We start from the raw sequence: 22,853 nt of genomic DNA, 5'->3' as shown, positions 1-22,853 counted from the left end.
TGGTATTAATATAACTGTTGATGTTTTCTGTGTTTCCTGCTGCAGTTTTGGTGGAGGAGCCGCTGTCTCAGGAGAGTGAAGGTGAGTCAAACACTGTCAGGGAAGGAAACACAACTCTGCTGTAGCTCTACGTAGCTTTGTTAAGTTCAGCTAAGTTGTTTCTTATTTGTTAGGTTTGTTATGTTTGGTATTATTTAGTGTAATTTAGTTTGTTAAAGGAAAAAGGATGCTTTCTTGCTGAGAGTAAGATGAGAAGAACGACAACTTGTTGTTTCACAGGTGGTTTTGTGATGATCTATTTCTATTTCTGGACTCTTGTTGTCACAATGAAGTGACAGAAATTACAGGAAGTCAGTGTGCTAAACCAAGAAGTAGTCCGGCACATGACCCCCAGTAAAACCACAACTTGCCACTTTACACTTACAGATAAAACAATCAAGATATAACTTGTTAATTCATGAGCTTTAGAAGTGTTGGAAGGTGAATTTTATCAGCTTTGGAGAGAGCCAGGCTAGCTGTTTCCGGTCTTAATGCTAAGCTAAGCTAACCAAGTGGTGGTAGTGGCAAATTTCCCAAAAATGTTGAACTATTCTTTTAATTTAGCAATTTTGTTCAGCTTCTTTTTCTGCGATGTAGTTATAAAGGGAAAAGAAAACAAATAGAAAACAAATTACATCTGAAAGGCAGCAGAATAAAAGCACTAAAAGAAATCAACTTGTTTTACAACATTTGGAAGTTTCTCTGCGTATCAGCATTAACCAGCCTTATCTGTCATGTCAACACTTACAGACTCTATCATCTCTGATAATGAGTGTCGTTAAGATGTTTTATGTGATAATGACACCGCTCAGGAATCATTAACCTTTATACTGTTGTTTTTATTTGTGCTCTAGTGGAGTCTGGGAAATATCTGACAAGTTCCAAAGTTACACAGGAAGCAGGTACAGTCTTCAGTATTCTTCATTGATGTCTTTTGTCCAAAATATGCATCAGGAAGTCTAGAAAATGTTGATTCTTCTGAACTCATCTCTGCTCACGTGAGAAAAATTCTTCATCATGTTACATTCTGATTTTGTTTGGTTTACACTGACTGTAAAATGTCTTTAATTTGACACCCAGAAAGATGTTTCCACTGTGTTTTATGCAGCTCACTGAGTTTTTTTTAGGAATCTACGTTTCTGTAAATATCGTGTGGTTTTGAGACGTCTGTTCTAGTCAGAAAAATCTGTACAATTTGACAAATAATCTTGGAAAGAAAAAAACAAGTCACTTCAGAGGAATTTAGAAGATGGTTTTAAGGAAGAACAGAGCAGCAAACACAGTAGACGCTGGGCCCCAGTAGCCTACTGGTTAAGATGCTTCCGTCTACTCTCTACTGTCGCTATAATAAAGGCTTAAAAATGCCAGAAGAAAGAAGAAGAAAGACTCTAACTTTGTTCTGGAAAGTTACAGATAAGTGAAGTGATATTTTTTATCTCCTGTCAGAGCCAGTGGGAGAAGCAGAGAACCAGTCTGAACCACCAGTGGAACCAGAACCACAGAGTGAGACGCCCAAACAGACAGAGAGCATCCCTGAAGCTGAAGCTGAGGGTAAACACACACACATACAAGCAAATATTGATTTGTGTTGCAATTTTCAAGACATTAAAGTCATTAAACAAACACAAACAGACACATCACATCCATAATAATAACAATAACCACAGTCATAAATTCAAATCAATACAAGGCAGTTTTTCTTTAAAAGTGTATATACATAGTAAAATAAAGGAATATACACAGCAAAGTACTTTAAATTGGACACAACACATTAGTCCTTAGAGAGATTTCAGTACAGGGTCCTAGATATATCAAACACACATCACCTCTATGTTCAGACCATTTTCCACATTTGCAAGATTAACGTTTTTGCAGTTACCCTTCCAAACAAAACAACCATTTCTTTATACTTATCAGCAAAAGAAAAGGAGCTTGTTGCTGCAACGATGGCTATAAGAGGATCAGCGAAAGCCTCAGAAAAACAATGAATATGTGTTAAGTTTACTGCATGACAAGAAAGAATGTGTTCAATTACTGATCATAGACTTATGTCGATCACAAAGAGGTGAAACATCAGTAAAAAAGCTGTGTAACTTCTCCTGTGTGATGTTGTAAACTGTATAAGACTTCAGCTTCATGTTTGACATTTTCTTTTGCACTCAGTCTGCTTGTACTTAGTTCACCTTTACTTAGCTGCCTTTTATTAAACATCATGAACAAACAGACATTCAGCATTTAAATAGAGACCTACATTCTCGTGTGATTCAAAATACTGTTATGCAAAAACATAAATATACGTGAAATCAAAATAATACATTATTATTAGATTCTTACAACATAATCAAATAATATCCAAAAACAATAATAGTGAAGGACAACATGAAATTAAAGCTGCAAGCAGCGTTGGTCGGGACTTCGCACTCTGGCCCGTCGGGATCAGATCATTTTGCTTTTTAAAAATAAGAGATATTTCTTACAAGTGTGGTGTGCTTTTATTTTGAAAGTTTGATTGACATGTGTACTGTCAGATGTGTAGAGACGATAAGTAACTGCAGCTGGACACAGAAAAATACTCATATATTTGAATGGAGAGTGTGAGTGAACCCACTTTGACCCAAAATTCGGTCAAAATCTTATTTTGAAATTGAGATTGCGGACTTCCTGTTGGATTTAGGTCAGGGGTGTCAGTATATGATTTGTAGGTCTTAATGAGACGAATAATTGAGTTTTGGTTTGATCTCTCTACGACATTCCTACGGGCCATGGTGGCCATTTTAGTTACATAGGTGGTGCTAGAGAGCACAGTTTGGCACTTTAGGGGTTAATTTTTACATTTTATCAAATTGTTCACCAGACCTGATGTGCTTGCCAAATTTGGTGAGTTTTTGAGCATGTTTAGGGGGTCAAATTTAGGGTTTAAGTGGCGTAATAATAAAGAAAGAAACAAACAAACGCACGAAAAACAATAGGAAACTGTTTTACAGTAGTCCTCTGCCTTTTGGGCTCGGTCCCTAATTAGTTAAAATCAAGGGACACAGAAAATAATTCTTCATAATACACTTTTCTTGTTTGTCATAAGTCTTAAAAGTATCCGTGTTCAAATTAAATTCAACCAGAAAAACATTTATGTTTGGGAAAGACTTTGAGAATCTTGCTTTTATGTGGAATTTACCAAATACAAGTATAAGATTCATTATATAACACAAAGGTTTGTTTTTACCTTCAAATTCAGTAATAATGTTCGTAGCCACAGTTGTTGTGGATTAGCTGGTTTTACTGTCTTGAAGTCATGATGTCACTTCCTGTCTAGCTTCTGTAACTAAATACAATCTCTCATTCAGTGTTTTCTTTCATCAGCGTTTATGAAAACATAAAGTGTTTCAGGAGTTTAGTTTCTGTATTGTAAGAACAGTCTACCTGGACCAGTCTGTGACTCTAACAGGTTTCAGGTTAAGCTCATGTGAGACGATCAGGAGCTGAAATGAGCACAATAACTATAAGTTCTGCTATAAAAACATACACAGTCAAAGCCAGAACTGTAAATGTTGTAAAACACACCATCTACTGGCCAACACAGAACGAGCTGCTGACATGCTGGTGACTGTTCTGCAATCAGAAGTCACATGACGGATCAGCCAACACTCACTTTTAATGAAAAAGTTAAAATTTAAAAAAAAAAAGCTTCTTCCACAATGATCCACTTTGTTATCTATTCAACGAGGTCGTGCTGAATAAAAGCCCAACGGTTTACTGTACGTGGTCTGTTTATTCTTGTACTGCTGTCTCTAGTTATCTTGTCTTATTCCTTCATCAGGGGCCAAACTGAAATTATGAGTTGAAAACATGTATTTCCACTTTACATACAGTACTGTGCAAATGTTTTAGGCAATAAAAGTAAAGTGCTTTAAAAAATAATGCCATGAATAGTTTTTTATTCATCACTTAACTTGATACAAAGTTTAGTAAAGAGAAGAAACTTCAAGTAAATCAGTATCTGCTGTGAGCAGCTTTGCCTTTAAAACAGCAGCAGTTCTCCTCAGTGTTTCAGGTACTCAGCAGGTCGGTCGTTCCTGTATCTTTGAGAAGTTGCCACAGTTCTTCCTCAGCTGCTTCTGTCTCTTCATGTTAATCCCAGACTGACTCCATGATGTCGAGATCAGAGACCATCTGTTGCAGGACTGAAGATAGATCTTTATGACTCTGCCTGGATGTTTGGACTCGTCCTGCTGCAGATGATCAGACGCCTCCCTGATGGTGTTGCATTATGGAGAAGAATCTAAACATCTAAAGTGCCTAAAACTTTTACACAGTACTGTACATTTACTGAAATGAAGAGCTAGACTTGATGTATTTTCTTATAAACTAAGTTTAAGTGTTATTATTTAGCTTTGATTCAATTTGTTTTTTGATGGTTTGAAGTCTATGAAGGGAGACAGCCTGTGTGTGGTCCTCCTCATTCAAGCTTTTAAAAGACATTTGCTGCAATTGAGGTGCTTTTTCATTTGATCTTCACCAAATGATTCCCCACATTGATACATACTGATGACGCAGCTGCAGCGCTAGGCTCCAGCCGAAACATCAGCATGTGAACAGGAGGAGCTGAGGATCGAACCGTTCATCCTGTGATCATTGATCTCGTGCTCTACCTGCTGAGCCACAGTCACCCTGCTGCAGAATGTGTTTATTATTAAATGTTAAAGTCTGTCTCTTCCTCCTCTGTTACAGAAACAACTAAGAAACAGGCCGAGGAGAAGCTCAAAGAAAAAGGTTAAAAAAAAACCAGAACATTAACAATGTCTGATTGTTGCGTATTTAACCACACAGCTCTGTTGCATTTGTCTCTGAATCTTTCTCTTTTTTATTTCATTCTCTCTTGTTCCTTCTCTCTCTGTCCTCCAGCAAAGAAGAAGAAACCAAAATTGTTGAATAAGTTTGATAAAACCATTAAGTCTGAAATCGACGCTGCAGAAAAGCTTCGTAAGAAGGTACAGACGTTACACCTGTCTGCTCTCCTGCAAACACACTTAAATGTTCTGTACATTCACTGATATTGCTATCCAGAGAGTACATAACCAGTATTTTTATTCAATATCTCATTCCTTTCTCCCTCTGGAAACTCATTTAACAGTGATATCCCCTTCAGTCTTTATAAAACTGCTCCTGTCTTCCTGGTAGTTTGAGCTAAAATGAGGCACAAGGACATGTATAATTGATGCATTTATTATTTCATTATTTGTTTATTTGTTATTCCTCCCTCTCTGTGTGTCAGGGTAAATTGGAGGAGGCGTTAAGAGCATTCGAGACGCTGGTGCAGCAGTATCCACAGAGCCCCCGCGCTCGCTATGGAAGAGCTCAGGTACACAACAGAGCTGCTGCACAGTATCACAGTACAGCCAACCAACATGGTGATGTAATGACTTCACTGCGCGGGTGTGTGTGTGTGTGTGTGTGTGCACGCAGGCGGAGGACGACCTGGCCGAGAAGATGCGTAGTAACGACATGCTGCAGAAAGCCATCAACAGCTACAGAGAGGCTGCTGAGCTTCCTGATGTGACCTCTGACCTCTTGAGAGCTACGCTGAAGAGACGAGCTGAGAGACAGCAGTTTCTGGGTAACACATACTTTATTTTTTCTCTCCTGTCTACATTACACCGCTTGTGGTATTGCTGTAATCAGGAAGAGCTCGTGTTTACAAAAATATCTCCCTAAAGTCTTCCGTTTAGGAAATCCATCTGGACGTTTTCATGAAAAAACACAAAACAGTTTACAGCCCCTCGCTGCTCTCTTCCGTAACAGACAAAGACACAGGCAAAGCTTTTTTCTTAATTTTTACTGGCTTCAAAGACCTGCTGGTCTGTTTCTGTGTCACCCCAAGTGTGTCTGATACTTTCACACAAACCGTTGGGAGATTTCCTTTCTGGCAGTGGTTCAGTGGTTCAGGAGCTACAGTCGTTTTAGTTTTTGCTCCAAAATAAGGGCAGAATGGAAGAGGTTAATTAACATTCTCGTAGAAGTTTAGAAAACTTTATGTAAATTTACTCTGACGTGGGGGAGCAACAACCTGGTTTCCTCTGGAAACAGGAGCCCGTTTCGCCACATTTACAACATGCAGGCTGCGTCTGTGTCATTTTGACATGATTAACTAATCAAAATAAACATCATACATTGTGACCCATTCATGAGCATGTGAGAGGACTGTAAGACACACAAATGTATCTGCAGTTTCCGAGTGATAGTCATTTGTAAAACAAGACGCTGGCACTCCAAAATCACTTCAGACAAATGTGAGACAAGCAGATCGTCACTGTAAACACACTGCTCAGGAAACTACTTTGTTGTGGGCCAGTGGGAGAAAGTAACTGTCCAATCAGAGCCAAGTATGTAAATTATGTGCCTATCTCTAAGCAAACACAAGGTTCGGGCTTTTGAGAGCTTATTACTTTGAGTCCATGGGCACATCCTAAGTCTCTTAAATTACATCCACGTTTCCCTCACTTACGTCTTTTCCTGGCGTCTTAGTCCCTCCCACCGAGGACGCATGGAGAGATGCAAGGAAACCGAGCGAAGACAGAAGAAACGAGGAAATATGTTTTTAGAGAAATGAGACGTCCTTTCATCTGAAGCGTCATGTGAAGCGACGTCCGTTTGTGAAGACGGCGGCGGCTGATCACAGCCGGATCAGTTGTCAGTCAGCTTTAACAGCTGTAGCGACTTTTGATGGAGTTTGTGTCTGCACACATGTGCGCCGTGTTAACACTAATAAAGGCTCACAGTTATCACTGCAGCAGCTGTTTTCTCTGTTGGACAAACACCTGCACATGAATAAAAACCTGCATTCTGTATTTATTCTGTGTCCTGCTGAGAGGCACAGGAGCCATCTCTACTGCCAGAATACATTTATATTATTTATTCATTATTTATTGATATCCTGATAGTGATAAAACAGCGGACCAGAACATCCTCTGGTTTGAGTGAGGAAATATGAAATAAGAGACTTGGGATGTAGCCCATATGTGTGAGTTGGGCTTAACGCTGCTATATGGGGACTCAGGAGTTGTTTGGCCTGTGCAGGGATTGAACCTGTGACCTTAGCATTATTAGCACCATGACATGGTGGTGTTACTTAGAAATGTAAGGTAATTTTCTGTGATGTCACTTGTAGATTTTTGAAGCTTTAAGTTTGTGATCCAGTATGAAAGTAGTGAAAGTTCAGTTGCATTTGAAGTCTGATTCTGATAATCGGCAGGTTGTTTTTTCTGGATTTGTAAACAGACTTCAAACTTCACTGTATTCAAGAACTTTTCAGAAGGGAAGGTGGGGGGAGGTGACTCAATAAACTGACTGGCCCGTACGGGGATCGAACCCGCGACCTTGGCGTTATTAGCACCACGCTCTAACCAACTGAGCTAACCGGCCATATCAAACCATAATTATCTCTGTCTTTCACACAGAAAATTATGACTTTTTATTTGGTTGATTTGGGTGTGAGTTGGGTGAGCTTTGTAGAGGTACAAACGTTTTCAGTTGTTGCCTGAATCGACTAGTATTTGCTGTGTTCTTATGGGTAATAGAGTCTTTCCTGTGTACACTGTTGGACTGGTATTGAAAGCAGAAAGATCTGCACGTCTCTAAGAGCCCCAAAATGAACTGGTTGAAAGCACTTTCTACTCAAACCTTTTGTCTGATTTCTGCCTTTGTGGTAGATCTTTCTGTGTCAAACATTCAAGATCAGACTCTAAACTTCCCTCTAGAAGGGAAGAATTCTGTCTGGTGATGGATGTTGAATCAAAACTTAACTGGCCCGTACGGGGATCGAACCCGTGACCTTGGCGTTATTAGCACCACGCTCTAACCAACTGAGCTAACCGGCCATGAATACCTGGCTCTCCCTCCTCCACATCAGCTAGTAGAAAGTTGGTGGTATTTGGAAAAAGGGGGTTGTGGCATGTGTGGTCTCTACTGATTTTATTTCTAAAATCTGGACTTTGGGGCCTTTCTATATGTTTGTCCTCAGTGTTTGACACAGCTGATATCACTGTTAGTGTTCTAAGTGTTTCCAGAATTTGATTAATGTTTGCTGTCTGATCAGTGAAGGATTACAGTCTGAGTTTAACATTAGTTACTAATTTGGGGTGATTCCTCTGTGTATGCACGGCTGCTGTGATGTCACTTGCAGATTTTTGAAGCCTGTGTGTGTGCGTGTGGTCCAATCCTGATGATTTGTGCTGAAGTCAGCGGAGTGAGTGTTAGGTCCGGCTGTTTGACTCCTTTCAGCTCCTCGTACTGTAGCTCTGCCTCTGATCAGGCACAAGTACAAAACCAGTGTTATTTTCCAGTTTTTGAATTGCGATGAAACTCCAAACTCCAGTCTGTGTTTTGACAGATTTTGAATAACTTTATTGGCCTATGAGACTTCCAAACTTCACTGTCCAAGGAACTTCTCAAGGTTGTGAGTGTTACCTTAAAAGCTGTGTGGCCCGTACGGGGATCGAACCCGCGACCTTGGCGTTATTAGCACCACGCTCTAACCAACTGAGCTAACCGGCCAGGGACTGATATGTCTCTCACTGTCTCCTACCAGGGTGAGGTGACACTTTTTTTTTAAAAAAAAGGTGAAAGCACTAGTGATTTTTTAAGTTGTCAGAATGTCATTGCACCTGTTTCCTGATCTCTAAAGGATTTCAGCCTGTTTGTCTCCTGTGTGCACTGTTTCATCTTTTCTGTTTCATCTTCCACTTGACACATAAAACAATCTTTACATAACCTCGCATGCAAGGTCTCGATTGGATGTTTGATGTATTTGTGAGTTGACTTCAAACCAAACTTCAGGTTAGAGGAAAAGTCTTTTGACACTGTTGATATTTTCGTTGTGTGAATATTTATATCTATTTTTAAACAACTCTGCGTGCATTTAGATTTTAATCAATTTAGGAACTTATGAAATTGTGATTAGACTCCAAACTGCACTGGTGCTGCTGTTTGGTTAGCGTTGACTCAAAAGTTGTGTGGCCCGTACGGGGATCGAACCCGCGACCTTGGCGTTATTAGCACCACGCTCTAACCAACTGAGCTAACCGGCCATGACATGGTGATGTTGTTTAGAAATTAGAGGTAATTTTTCTTTGTATGCACAGCCGATGCGATGTCACTTACAGATTTTTAAAGCCTGAAGTTTGTGGCCCAATCTTGATGATTTGTGCTGCTATTGAAGAGGTTTTTATACAAGTCTGCATACTGTAGTCACTAAACTTGATGCGTTTTCCCCTTGATCAGTTTCTTTTCATACAGAAAAAAAATCAAGCAAACTGAGTAGAAAGGCTCATCTGAAGAGTGACAAAGTAAATACAGAAAGAAGGTCCTGAAGAAGCTCATATCTTCCCAAATATCAGGAAGGCAACATACCATCCATGTCAGCTGCTAGCAACTGACTGCGCTCATCCACATCCCAGCATGTACTCCTGACTACAGGAGCCGTCTAGCTCAAACTTGCAGCTTTGCAGTCAGATGGAGGTCGGATCATGTTCCCACCTCAAACCGCTCCAGAATTAATTTCTGACCAGATCAAGACTACGTCCTCTAAAAAGTCTGCATGCAGTTGTTTTGGTCTGAATACGACTGCTGTGTTCAGATCTGCACAAATGAACCGCATCAAAGAGGAAAACCAACCAAAGTCCCATTCAACTGGACTAAACAATGCAGGTTTGAAAAGGGTCTGAAGGAGATTTTAAACCTGCGTTCACTTGTTTGAGTGGAATGAACTTTCTCACCTGGCTTTTACGGATGCATTTTGGTTTGATTCTCATGTCGGAAGATTGGTGTTTTTTGATTCGTGATTACTTTGACGTCACCCATTGGTTTGTGGATTCCAGTTTTGAAGCCTTGAGTTTGCCATTTTGACTGTCGCCATCTTGGATTTTTGGAGTCAGAAGTGATGAGAAGTGACCATATTTGAACAAGAGAGTGGAGCTGACCCTAACGCTAGCTGCTAGCTCGGTTAGCATGGTGCATTTACAATCTATGGTTAACTGTGATAATGCTAAAGCTAATGCTAATGTTCACTATCACAAAACAAACTTAAAACCATTAATGTACTCTGTACTCAGGAAAAACTGAGGGAGTTGGATTTAGTACAACTTAACATTGGACAAGCCTTATCAGGTGACCAAAATGTTACAATTGACTTTCATGAACTGAAAAAACACTGAAATAGTGACAGCTAGGGCTACGCCTATACAATGCGACTCCAGTGTTACACGATGGTCACATGACCTAACCACGTTGCCATCATAGCGACTTGTCAATCACATCGTAGCCACTTCCTAAAGCATACCTTGCTTTGAATGAACATCATGCTGTATTGAAGACTTGAAATTAGCAATTGAGACCATAAACTCATTAGGAAAGAGTTTACTGAGGTAATAAATCAAATGAGAAGTGGGGTCATTATCTCATAGACTTCTATACAATCAGACTTGTTTTTGGAGCCAGTGGAGTCGCCCCCTGATGGTCATTAGAGAGAATGCAGGTTTAAGGCACTTCTGCGTTAGCTTCACTTTTCAGACCCTGAACTACCTGCTTACTGTAATCAAGAACTTTTCGTCATGTATTGTTTTCCCATAAAAACTGTTTGACCTGCACAGGAATCGAACCCTAAACATTGTCATCTTTAGCACCACACTCTAACAGACTGAGCCAACTAGCCATGACATGATAGGCATCATAGGGTGCTGTCTGTCAACTGAGTGAGTATGATTGGCTGAGAGACCTGTTATTCATGCTAACAATACCCACTCAAGCACAAATTTATACTATTCTATTCTAAAATGACTGAATCAAACATATTCAGGAAGACTTTAGTCGCGATATCTGCATTTTTTGATGTTTTATTGCACTAAAAGCTCACTATCCTTCTATCATCATTCAGATATGATTGAAATAAAATACTGAAAACTGAAAGCGGTGTTATATTATTGTTTCTCTCTCTCAGGTCGGATGCGTGGGTCTCTGGCGACTCTAGAAAAGTTGGTTCAGCTCTTTCCAGAAGACGTCAGTCTGAAGAACGACCTGGGCGTCGCCCACCTGTTACTAGGAGACAACAAGGGCGCCAAGAAGGTCTATGAGGAGGTGTGTGAACACTGTTAGCTTTATTTTAGCTTTCATGTTTAGTTTGAGTGACAGGAGTTTGTTGGAGTTTCAGTGCTGGTAAAAACTTTAACTGTGTTGTTCTTTATTTTGATTGGCTGTCTGTCCTCTGTGCCGCCCCCACCAGGTCCTGGCAGTTTCCCCTGGCAATGGCTTTGCTAAAGTTCATTACGGCTTCATCCTGAAGTCAGAGAACAAGATAGCAGAGAGTATACCATACCTGAAGGTACACACACACACACACACACACACACACACACACACACACACACACACACGTATGTTTATATCTATACTTATGAGGACCTTCATTCAGCACATTTACACATACATAGAAGAAACCAGGTTCCTCTGAGATCTACGAGTCCCATGTACATGCAGCAAGTCAGTAAATCAAATTCTTTCTTAAGAGAAACTGGCTTATCTGTTTTAAGGGGGTTTTGAGGTTGATACAAGTCGCTGCAATTATGAAATAATACAATCAGGTACACCACCGTGAGATATAGAAACAGAGAGGTTTACGTGTTTCCTTGAAGGGAAATAACCTTGTTTGTTTTGTGAGATTGAAGGTCAAATCCATTCCATGTCTTATTGTTCATTACATGATGATTTCAGTACTTGCGTTTCAGTAAAATGTCTTATATTTCTGATGGACTCTTCGAGATGGACGATTATAAAGAACTTGAGCTGTGTTTTAGGAGGAGAATCTTCTTTGTGATTGATTTTATTTGGGGAGCCTCTTTGTTTGTTCTGTTCTTCTCTGACAGATGTTTCACCAAGGCAACAATACTTGTCTTATGAATCCATGTGGGCTGGGTGCTTGTATGTGCATGACACAATAAATAACACAACTAACTAACAACAATAGATCCCTGAGCCCAGAACCTAAACCTTTCCCTCTCCACATCTTTCTCCAGGAGGGTTTAGAGTCAGGTGAACCCGGGACTGACGATGGGCGTTTTTATTTCCACCTGGGAGATGCTCTGCAGAGAGTCGGAGACAACAGCGTGAGTAACACACACACACCCACAGTACATTTGTCACTTTATTTCCAAACATAAATGTAGATTGATGAACACAATCAGTCCTGCAGTAAAGTCTGTTGATCACATGGTGGTGCCAAAGAGTCTGATCTGAACTAAACAGAAACAAGATTTAGTGCCTGAACAATTTCCTGATAATTGATTGAAGTGAAACAAAACACCTTAAATTTGTATGGCATTGCATTATCTCCCAAGGTGTTTTGTTGTTTTGTTGTGCCCCTTGGACAAAATAACCGAAATACCTGTGCACTGTAATGCCATATCGGAAACATTAACATCACAAAGAGTTTCCTCAACATCTGGCTGACGAAAAAACTGAACATTGCTTGAGTATATTCTCAAGAAATGCTCACATTGAATTTATCTTCTCAGAAGACCCAGCAGCCTTGGTGTTAGTCAGCATATTTTATAACTGGTGTACAAAATTGTTGAGAGTTTTTTAACTTCATCTTCCCGTCTGGTACCGTCATTTAACCTCTTCCAGTCCTACCCCCCTACCATAGACCCATTTTTGGGGGGGACAGGGGATTTTTAGGGTGAGATAGCAGGTCAACAGTATATGCCACATAGAAGTGGTATACATCATCTGAAAGCTGGGAGCCTGAAGATTATTTCGAGATGCAGCTCAGCACTGTGTGGCAAGTTTTCCTAGTAATAAATCTGTAATGAACATTGTGTTTTGGTTAGGCGCCTATTCAAATTTTGAAAGTTTAGAGCATATAAGAGCTTAGAACATTATGTCTCATAATTCACCTGGACTAAACCATTTATAGAGTGACTGGTGTGACCTTTAAAGTTTGTTGGCCCGTACGGGGATCGAACCCGCGACCTTGGCGTTATTAGCACCACGCTCTAACCAGCTGAGCTAACCGGCCATGTGATGGAGATGTCATTTTGAAATTAGAAATAATTCTACTGTTTATGCGCAGCCAATGCGATCAATCTCACTTGCAGATTTTTGAAGCCTAAGGTGTGAGCTTTGTAGAGGTACAAATGGTGGTCAACGTTTTCAGTTGTTGCCTGAATAGATTAGTATTTGCTGTTTTCTTATGGGTGATAAATTCTTTCCTGTGTACACTGTTGGACTCGTATTGAAAGCCGAAAGATCTGCACACATTACTAAGAGCCCCAAAATAAACTAGTTGAAAGCACTTTCTACTCAAATCTTTTGTCTAGTTTTTGCATTTGTGGTAGATCTTCCTGTGTCAAACATTGGAGATCAGACTCCAAACTTCCCTCTAGAAGAGAAGAATTCTGTCTGGTGATGGATGTTGACTCAAAACTTAACTGGCCCGTACGGGGATCGAACCCGCGACCTTGGCGTTATTAGCACCACGCTCTAACCAACTGAGCTAACCGGCCATGTGATGGAGAAGTTATTTAGAAATTAAAAGTAATTCTTCTGTTTATGCACAGCCGAGTGTCACTTCCAGATTTTTGAAGCCTAAGGTTTGTGGCCCAAGAGAGATTTCAAACTTGCGTTCATTTGTTTGGGTAGAGTTAACGTTCTCACCTGGCTTTTAGTGATACATTTTGGTTCATTTGAATGTTTTTCTGTGTGGAAAGAAATGTGCGTGGAAAGTTTTCTAACTGATCCAGACCAGAGGAAAGCAACTACAGGTTTGATTCTTTCAGTCTCTTTGCATGTTGGTACATTTTCTAAGTTCTTTGATCAAACTCCAAACTCTACTGTACTGAGGATCTTGTTGAGTGATGGTTATCTTAAAAGGTATTTGGCCCGTACGGGGATCGAACCCACGACCTTGGCGTTATTAGCACCACGCTCTAACCAACTGAGCTAACCGGCCATATCAAACCATAATTATCTCTGTCTTTCACACAGAAAATTATTACTTATTTGGTTGATTTGGATGTGAGTTGGGTGAGCGTTGTAGAGGTACAAATGGTGGTCAACGTTTTCAGTTGTTGCCTGAATAGATTAGTATTTGCTGTGTTCTTATGGGTGATAAATTCTTTCCTGTGTTCACTGTTTGACTGGTATTGAAAGCAGAAAGATCTGCACACATTACTAAGAGCCCCAAAATGAACTGGTTGAAAGCACTTTCTACTCAAATCTTTTGTCTGATTTCTGCCTTCGTGGTAGATCTTTCTGTGTCAAACATTGGAGATCAGACTCTAAACTTCCCTCTAGAAGGGAAGAATTCTGTCTGGTGATGGATGTTGACTCAAAACTTATCTGGCGTGTACAGGATCAAACCTGTGACCTCAGCGTTATTAGCACCACGCTCTAACCAACTGACTTAACCAGCCATGAATCCTACATCAGCTAGTAGAGGGTGGTATTGGGGAAAAAGAGGGCTTTGTTATTTGTGGTCTCTACTGATTTTCTGTCCAAAGTCTGGGCTTTGGGGCCCTTCTATATGTTTATCCCTAGTGTTTGACACAGCTTATATCACTATTTGTTGTGTAAGTATGTGTGGTGGTTACTCTTGCCAGGATTTGAAAATTTGGGTTTAGCCTGATTTTTCATCATGTTTGTTGTTTGGATTTTCCACTTGACATTGAGGAGTGTTTTTTACATAACTTCTACATTCTCATTACATGTTGGTTTGTTTGCTAGGATAGTTTTTTTTAAGTTAGACTCCAAAGTCACCTGTGCTAAACCATTTATAGAGTGACTGATGTTACCTTTAAAGTTTGTTGGCCTGTACGGGGATCGAACCCGCGACCTTGGCGTTATTAGCACCACGCTCTAACCAACTGAGCTAACCGGCCATTTGATGGAGAAGTTATTTAGAAATCAGAAGTAATTCTACTGTTTATGCACAGCTGATGTGATCAGTGTCACTTGCAGATTTTTGAAGCCTAAGGTTTGTGACCCGAGAGAGATTTCAAACCTGTGGTCATTTGTTTGAGTCAAGTTAACGTTCTCACCTGGCTTTTAGCGATACATTTTGGTTCATTTGAATGTTTTTCTGTGTGAAAAGAATCCAAAACAAGTTTTCTAACTGATCCAGAGCAGAGGAAAGCAACTACAGGTTTGATTCTTTCAGTCGTTTTTCATGTCAGTACATTTTCTAAGTTATTTGAACAAACTCCAAACTCTACTGTACTGAGGATCTTGCTGAGTGATGGTTATCTTAAAAGGTATTTGGCCCGTACGGGGATCGAACCCGCGACCTTGGCGTTATTAGCACCACGCTCTAACCAACTGAGCTAACCGGCCATATCAAACCATAATTATCTCTGTCTTTCACACAGAAAATTATGACTTTTTATGTGTTTGATTTGGATGTGAGTTGGGTGAGCTTTGTAGAGGTACAAATGGTGGTCAACGTTTTCAGTTGTTGCCTGAATCGATTAGTATTTGCTCTGTTCTTATGGGTAATAGATTCTTTCCTGTGTTCACTGTTTGACTGGTATTGAAAGCAGAAAGATCTGCACGTCACTAAGAGCCCCAAAATGAACTGGTTGAAAGAACTTTCTACTCAAACCTTTTGTCTGATTTCTGCCTTCGTGGTAGGACTTTCTGTGTAAATCTTTGGAGATCAGACTCTAAACTTCCCTCTAGAAGGGAAGAATTCTGTCTGGTGATGGAAAAAGAGGGCTGTGTTATTTGTGGTCTCTACTGATTTTCTTTCCAAAGTCTGGACTTTGGGGCCCTTCTATATGTTTGTCACAGCTTATATCACTATTTGTTGTGTAAGTATGTGTGGTGGTTTCTCTTGCCAGGATTTGGCAATTTGGGTTTAGCCTGATTTTTCATCATGTTTGTTGTTTGGATTTTCCACTTGACATTGAAGAGTTTTTTTACATAACTTCTTCATTCTCATTACATGTTGGTTTGTTTGCTAGGATAGTTTTTTTTTAAATTAGACTCCAAAGTCACCTGTGCTAAACCATTTATAGAGTGACTGGTGTTACCTTTAAAGTTTGTTGGCCCGTACGGGGATCGAACCCGCGACCTTGGCGTTATTAGCACCACGCTCTAACCAACTGAGCTAACCGGCCATGTGATGGAGAAGTTATTTAGAAATTAGAAGTAATTCTTCTGTTTATGCGCAGACGAGTGTCACTTGCAGATTTTTGAAACCTAAGGTTTGTGACCCGAGAGAGATTTCAAACCTGCGTTCACTTGTTTGAGTCGAGTTAATGTTCTCACCTGGCTTTTAGTGATGCATTTTGGTTCATTTGAATGTTTTTCTGTGTGGAAAGAAATGTGTGTGAAAAGTTTTCTAACTGATCCAGACCAGAGGAAAGCAACTACAGGTTTGATTCTTTCAGTCTTTTTTCATGTTGGTACATTTTCTAAGTTCTTTGATCAAACTCCAAACTCTACTGTACTGAAGATCTTGTTGAGTGATGTTTATCTTAAAAGGTATTTGGCCCGTACGGGGATCGAACCCGCGACCTTGGCGTTATTAGCACCACGCTCTAACCAACTGAGCTAACCGGCCATGACATAGTGGTTTTTCGTAGAAGTAAGATGTCATATGAACATTCGATGTGATGTCACCTGCAGGAAGAAGGTCCTGCAGAGGCTCCTATCTGCCCAAATATCAAGGAGACACCATACATTGTTGTTAGTTTAGGTTGAACCTTGATGCATTATCCGGCTAGCTGCTAGCAACCAAAGAATCAACTTTTTAAAGAGGTTTGAAAACTCCCTCATTGCATGTTCGTACCTTTTCTAAGTTCTTTGATTAGACTCCACATTTTACTGTTTTTTTTATTTTATTGAGTCAGTTTCTAAGTACTTAGTATACGGAGAATCTTACTGAGTAAATGTTATCTTAAAAGTTTGTTGGCCCGTACAGGGATCGAACCCGTGAACTTGGCGTTATTAGCACCACTCTCTAACTGAGCTAACCAGCCATTAGTGTAGGAGTTCACTTATCCACTAAAAGTGAAAAAACTTGTATCAGACAAGCTTTATTAATAGAAAATCAGTAGTTTGTTTCTTTGTTAATGTTCAACATTTTATCCCAGTCTTGTTTGCCCATACCTCGCTTATTGGAGCATTGTTTGGGCTTCCACCAAACTTAAAATCCTCCTGTTTAGTAACGTTTAGTGGTGAGACAGACAGTTCAGCCCTGCTTTTTCTGTGATTTGAACTTTCTATTTCCAATATAACTTATATCTTTATCTACCAATAATAATAATACTAATAATATTAATAATTGGTTTTGTATGGCACTTTTCAAGCTAAGAGCACCAAAAGCTTTCCAGTGCAGATAGACAGCTGAAAAGACAATCGCAGGTATAAAAACAACAGAAAAATACAATCAAACAAAAAAAGACAGTTACAAATAAAATAATCCATTAAGTAAAACAGTTAAAACAAAAGAGCTGTAATTGTGTAAGCAAATATGTCTAGATGTCACAGAAGAAGTCTATAAAAATGTGTTTTAAGACAAGATTTAAAAGCTGAGAGTGTAAACAGACATCTGAATTTGGTTCCATGGTATCGTTTTTTCCAGACTTCAGTAGTTCACTCATATAAAAGCAGCCATTAAACCCACTTGCATCTTCCAACATTTGAAAGATTGTCCCAAATGAAATCATTTCATTGCTTTATAACCAGCAGTTACAGTATATTCTCTCTCTCTCTCTCTCTGCAGGCGTATCACTGGTATGAGTTGGGTCACAAACGTGGTCATTTTGCCTCAGTGTGGCAGAGATCTCTGTACAACGTAAATGGACTGAAGGCTCAGCCGTGGTGGACGCCTAAAGAGACCGGATACACTGATCTGGTCAAGGTACGCTGTCAGGATATGTCAGTCACACGAGTATAATGCAGGTTTATCAGTAAAAGTCTTTAAAGTGAATGTTGCGTGTTTGTGTTCAGACGTTGGAGAGGAACTGGAAGACGATCAGGGATGAAGCTCTGGCTGTGATGGACCAGAACACCGGACTGTTCATACCTGAGGAGGAAAACCTCCGAGAGAAGGGAGAGTGGGGCCAATACACACTCTGGCAACAAGGTACACACAAAAATACACAAAATTGTTGCTGCCACACTGGTGTTGAGATGAGATCTGATAGATAGATACATAATTTCACATGTCGTAGCAGCTGAGATAATAAGCAACATGTCATAAAGCATGTAAAGAGAAAATTCAGTGACTAAAAGTGTGTAACTATAGTATATTAAAAAATAACTACAGAATATAGTTATTATATATTATGTTATAATATATTCACCTGAGAGGTTTGGAAAAATGTGCAGATTTACAAAACTGTAGAATAGGCTGATATGGATAAACAGAGAATGCAATTATTAACATTTTTGCAGATAAAAACTGTGTTAAATATGTAAATATATAGATACTAGACTGAAATTTCATGGATTAAAGGTTATTAAAGGTATGAGCAAGATTTGTGAGAGATGTGTTTAATATCTTTGTAACTCAGATACAAATGGAATATCTTTGGGTTTTGGACTCTTCGTTGGACATCCAGGAATATATTTATAGACTAATTGATTAATTGATAATGAAAGTAATCGTTAGTTGCAGCCCTAAAGAGGTTTGACTGTATTTTGTGTGTCTGTGTTTAGGGAGGAAAGCTGGAAATGCCTGTCAGGGCGTCCCAAAGACCTGCTCACTGCTGGAGAGATACCCTGAAGCTACAGGCTGCAAGAGAGGACAGGTACACACACACACACACACACACACACACACACACACACACACTGATAGATAAACTAGACAAGAGCTCAAAAAGACAAAATCATTCAGAACGCTGATTGATAGTCAAGTTAGACAAATGTGCGCTCTATGTTCTGCTTTAATGGAAGTATTCATGTTTCTCTTATAAAAGTGAGAATACCTCCAGGTTGAGGACTCTCTCATCATTGGACTAAAGGTGTGTTCAGACAAAAAGTGAATCTAAACACGGGACCTGTTTAATCGCCTCAAACAGCCACTTTACCGACTGTATGTTAGTTGTAAGCTAGCTAGCGACAGACGCACTCACCGTGTGTGTGTGTTAGACTAATGTTAGACTCACAGAGACTTTGGTCTTTATAGTACAAGTGTTGCTTAAGTTTCTTTCCTTCTCAATGCACCTTAGAAGTAGGTGAAGTTGTGCCAGAGATCCCTCCTCTGATCTGAGAGCTCAGCAGGAACTCCTGTCTGTTATTTCCCTCCGGTCTCGTCTCTGTTTGTTATAGAGTTGCAAAGTGAGGGGAGAGATATTTCCACTGTCTCCGGTTCCAAAAGGAAAAGTCTCATGAATATGTCCCACAGACGATGTTACGTGACTCAGTTCTCTCTCTTCTATGGTTTGGATCAACATGAAATCCTCCCGGTTAAATCATCAGAACAAAAGATGAACAACTGCATTTCAAAATATCTGATTTTTTGATAAAAAGTCGAAGCTACAAGACTGTGGACATAAAAATTTCAAGCTAGAAGTTAACTACGACACTCAAGTTGCATTTCAGCAAAAAACATCCAATCACAGAGCTAAAAATTGTGTCAGGTGCCCCGTTAACGGCGGTCAGAACTGAAAGATTACAGCGTTGAGAAAACCGAAACTTAACTCAGTTCACTTTTAAAGTTTGGTTCAATCTTGGATGAATTCAGCAACTTTGACGCCACATTTTGTTCTCAGCAAAGCTTTTTGAATTAGCTACCGCTCTGATTCGTGACTCTGACTGGCCTCTTCTCCATAGCAACGGTGACCGAGGCTCATGGGTATTGTAGTATTTTGAACAGTCCACCAAAATGATGGACAAAAACAAAACAAAATTGAAATGATTAAAACAGAGGGCCATAACTTTAACATATAGGATCGTTACATTATCCCAGAGAGTCTCTATGTTCAGTGACATCGAGGGAATCATTAAAAGAACATTTTTAAATGAAAATACAGCATGAGGAACAACTCTTCAGTGACCAGCAGCTCCTCACACTTTGCAACTCTATTACAAAGATTCATAAAGTCCACAGATTAACGACAGAACTACTCTGAAATTTCTCATCTGCTGTCAGATGTGTCAGTATGCTGATTTTGAGGATTTCATTGCTGAAAAATATGCTTGAATTTAAAAACCAAATCGGTGCTTTCACCCTCTGAACCTCGACAGTTTTAGATGTAAACTTCTTGAAATAACTATAATAATAATGGAGTTTATTTTGTGATCAGACCTTAAATAAGTGATAATCTGTCGGTTTTGATATATTTCCCTTTTGAATCTTTCTGTGTGTTCAGATTAAGTTCTCGGTGATGCAGCCAGGTACTCATGTGTGGCCTCACACCGGTCCAACCAACTGCAGACTGAGGATGCATCTCGGCCTCGTCATCCCTAAACAAGGCTGCAGGATTCGCTGCACCAACCAGACCAAGTACTGCAACCGTCCTCATCCTTATTCATAATCTCCTCTTGTCTTTTTCTCTCTCCTCCGTTGCTCCTATGTTTCAACGTTTGGTTTTTGTTTTTGCTTCTTCTTCTTTTCTTCCTTGTCCTCTTTCTTCTTCCCCTACTCCCTCTTCTTCTTCTTCTTCATCTTCTCTTAGTCCTTCCTCCCTCACTCAACGTTTTCTTCTTTCTTCTCCTCAGTTTCTCCTCTTTTCTCTCCTCACTTTTGACCTTTTTGTTTTCTTTTACATTTTCTTTCCTATCCTCTAATTTTTCACCTCCTCTCCTTTCATTTCTTCTTCTCTCCTCAATCACTCCCTCATCATTTTTCCTCCCCACCTCACTTCTTCTCTTCTCTTCATTCTCATCTCATTCTTCCTCCTCTCCACTCTTCTTCACTCTTTAAGTGTCTCAAATGGATGTTTGACTGATTTGTGATTAAGACTCCAAACTTCATTGAAACTTCTAGGAAATTAAGAACTTCTCAGTGCAGGTGTAAGGGTCCATTTATGGCTGCTCAGAACTGGTTCTTAGGACATGTTGTCCAGTCATATCTGAAATAAAATGTATTTATAGTTATAGAGAGGGGAGGGGGACGGGGAGACATGATATCCTTTAAATACTGTTATTTTAAGACAGTCTCTCCTGGAGGTCAGTCATAGTTTTGCACTCGGCTGTTCACATGAAAAAGGACATAAATAGTTGTGTCATGAATGAAGAAGGAGAGCTGAGACCCTTTCTCACCTCCGCACAGCAGGTCGATCACGGTGTAAAGTGGGTGTGAACGTCAGCTTGTCTGTTTCAGAAGTTACAGTGCACTGCCTCCCCTTAACCTGCCTGTGAAAAGGTGTTTCATGGGCATTTCCACAGTCCTTAAATGTTGTGTCAATAAGCTGATTGGCCCGTACGGGGATCGAACCCGCGACCTTGGCGTTATTAGCACCACGCTCTAACCAACTGAGCTAACCGGCCACATGAAACATCTCTCACATATTCACACCAGACCAGAAAAACATGACTGTAGTCCTGATTTGCGTGAGGAAATAAATCGTCAGCAACTATTTTTTATAATCGATTGTTTTAAAGCACAAATATCAAACGTTCCCCAGTTCCAGCCAGTCATCTGTGAGGATTTGCTTTCGGATTCAAAGATGTCACCTTTAGGGCTACAACTAACAGGTTGGTCCTTAAAACGTCAGAAAAATCAAGGTGACGTCCTCAAATTTTTTGTTTTGTCCCGACCAACAGTCAACAACCCAAAGATATTCAGTTTACTGTCATGGAGGACTAAAGAAAGTATAAAACATTCACATTTGAGAAGCTGGAGTCAGGATATTTGAACATTTTCTTCTAATAAAATGACTCCAAACAATTAATCGATTATTGAAATAGTTGGTGGTTAATTTAATAGTTGGCGATTAATCAGTTAATTTGCTAATCATTGCAGCTTTAGTCACCTTGGATTTTAGGAAACTGACGGATATTTTTCAGTTTTCAGATGTTTCATAGAGAAAGTCATCGTTAGTTGCAGCTCTACGGAAGTTTAAATGTACATCGCTGTTTCTCAAAACCTCAACGTCTCTCCTAGTCGACTCCTGAACGATACGTTTTTAACAGCGTCGGTCAAACTTTTCTTCTATACCAACATTTTCCTAATTCCTCTGGTCCAGACTGAAATCTCTCAACAACTATTGGTTGATTGTCACAACATTTGGTTCACACATTCACACCATCCTCCTCCTAACCTCTCATTCTTCTTCATGTCTGACCTTGCAGGGAGTGGGAGGAAGGTAAAATCCTCATCTTCGACGACTCCTTCGAGCACGAGGTTTGGCAGGACGCCGACAGTTACCGCCTCATCTTCATCGTAGACGTCTGGCACCCGGAGTTAACCTCGTATCAACGCCAGCATCTGAGCTCAATATAGATCAGCCTGAACACACAAGGTAACATAAGGACACAGACGGGCCGACCGATTCTTCTTCTGTGGATAAACTGCTACAAACACTGACTGGCTGAATGTGAGGAGAATCACACGGCAGACGGACTGACTGACTGTTGATTTTTAGTTTTCTTTTTTTTTTTTTTTTTTGTGGATAAACTACTAAAACTACCGCAGACTGTCGAATGATCAAAGCATCAAACTGAAGGATGGAAATGAAAAAAAAAAAGTGTGTATTTTTTTCTGGATTATACTACTGACTTGATAATGTTTCACCAAAAACAAACTGAACACATACGGTACTTGTTTTAGCTCTGTTTGGATCGGGTTCAAGGTTCCTACAATCATGGAAATCTTGCGA

General features: G+C 39.9%; 1 protein-coding gene and 12 non-coding genes across 18 annotated transcripts in view; 1 reads left to right on the top strand and 12 right to left on the bottom strand.

Annotated features, from left to right (window-relative positions):
• unm_hu7910 (un-named hu7910) overlaps window positions 1-22,686 on the top strand; it is a 55,235-nt gene extending 32,549 nt beyond the window's left edge. For all 6 annotated transcript variants that reach the window (XM_067577630.1, XM_067577626.1, XM_067577623.1 and 3 more), the window contains 15 exons: window positions 46-81; window positions 894-941; window positions 1,486-1,590; window positions 4,765-4,806; window positions 4,939-5,024; window positions 5,309-5,395; window positions 5,500-5,650; window positions 11,027-11,163; window positions 11,309-11,407; window positions 12,099-12,188; window positions 17,807-17,944; window positions 18,034-18,169; window positions 18,745-18,836; window positions 20,403-20,536; window positions 22,327-22,686. In XM_067577630.1, coding sequence (XP_067433731.1) covers window positions 46-81; window positions 894-941; window positions 1,486-1,590; window positions 4,765-4,806; window positions 4,939-5,024; window positions 5,309-5,395; window positions 5,500-5,650; window positions 11,027-11,163; window positions 11,309-11,407; window positions 12,099-12,188; window positions 17,807-17,944; window positions 18,034-18,169; window positions 18,745-18,836; window positions 20,403-20,536; window positions 22,327-22,477 — 1,532 coding nt within the window. In that variant the 3' untranslated portion in view covers window positions 22,478-22,686. The remainder of the gene's footprint in view (window positions 1-45; window positions 82-893; window positions 942-1,485; window positions 1,591-4,764; window positions 4,807-4,938; window positions 5,025-5,308; window positions 5,396-5,499; window positions 5,651-11,026; window positions 11,164-11,308; window positions 11,408-12,098; window positions 12,189-17,806; window positions 17,945-18,033; window positions 18,170-18,744; window positions 18,837-20,402; window positions 20,537-22,326) is intronic.
• Window positions 7,382-7,455, bottom strand: trnai-aau (transfer RNA isoleucine (anticodon AAU)). The gene has a single exon. It is a non-coding gene; the product is annotated as a tRNA-Ile (tRNA).
• On the bottom strand, window positions 7,837-7,910 carry trnai-aau (transfer RNA isoleucine (anticodon AAU)). Its single transcript has one exon. It is a non-coding gene; the product is annotated as a tRNA-Ile (tRNA).
• Window positions 8,513-8,586, bottom strand: trnai-aau (transfer RNA isoleucine (anticodon AAU)). Its single transcript has one exon. It is a non-coding gene; the product is annotated as a tRNA-Ile (tRNA).
• trnai-aau (transfer RNA isoleucine (anticodon AAU)) lies at window positions 9,046-9,119 on the bottom strand. The gene has a single exon. It is a non-coding gene; the product is annotated as a tRNA-Ile (tRNA).
• Window positions 13,026-13,099, bottom strand: trnai-aau (transfer RNA isoleucine (anticodon AAU)). Its single transcript has one exon. It is a non-coding gene; the product is annotated as a tRNA-Ile (tRNA).
• On the bottom strand, window positions 13,513-13,586 carry trnai-aau (transfer RNA isoleucine (anticodon AAU)). The gene has a single exon. It is a non-coding gene; the product is annotated as a tRNA-Ile (tRNA).
• Window positions 13,959-14,032, bottom strand: trnai-aau (transfer RNA isoleucine (anticodon AAU)). The gene has a single exon. It is a non-coding gene; the product is annotated as a tRNA-Ile (tRNA).
• trnai-aau (transfer RNA isoleucine (anticodon AAU)) lies at window positions 14,887-14,960 on the bottom strand. Its single transcript has one exon. It is a non-coding gene; the product is annotated as a tRNA-Ile (tRNA).
• Window positions 15,338-15,411, bottom strand: trnai-aau (transfer RNA isoleucine (anticodon AAU)). Its single transcript has one exon. It is a non-coding gene; the product is annotated as a tRNA-Ile (tRNA).
• Window positions 16,123-16,196, bottom strand: trnai-aau (transfer RNA isoleucine (anticodon AAU)). Its single transcript has one exon. It is a non-coding gene; the product is annotated as a tRNA-Ile (tRNA).
• On the bottom strand, window positions 16,569-16,642 carry trnai-aau (transfer RNA isoleucine (anticodon AAU)). Its single transcript has one exon. It is a non-coding gene; the product is annotated as a tRNA-Ile (tRNA).
• Window positions 21,449-21,522, bottom strand: trnai-aau (transfer RNA isoleucine (anticodon AAU)). The gene has a single exon. It is a non-coding gene; the product is annotated as a tRNA-Ile (tRNA).
• Window positions 22,687-22,853: the final 167 nt, after the last annotated feature.

The sequence above is a fragment of the Thunnus thynnus genome, chromosome 21 (assembly GCF_963924715.1).
Source record: "Thunnus thynnus chromosome 21, fThuThy2.1, whole genome shotgun sequence".
NCBI classification, from domain to species: Eukaryota; Metazoa; Chordata; class Actinopteri; order Scombriformes; family Scombridae; genus Thunnus; species Thunnus thynnus.
The sequence above is the reverse complement of the archived record's forward strand: the minus strand, read 5'-3'. Positions and strand labels throughout refer to the sequence as shown.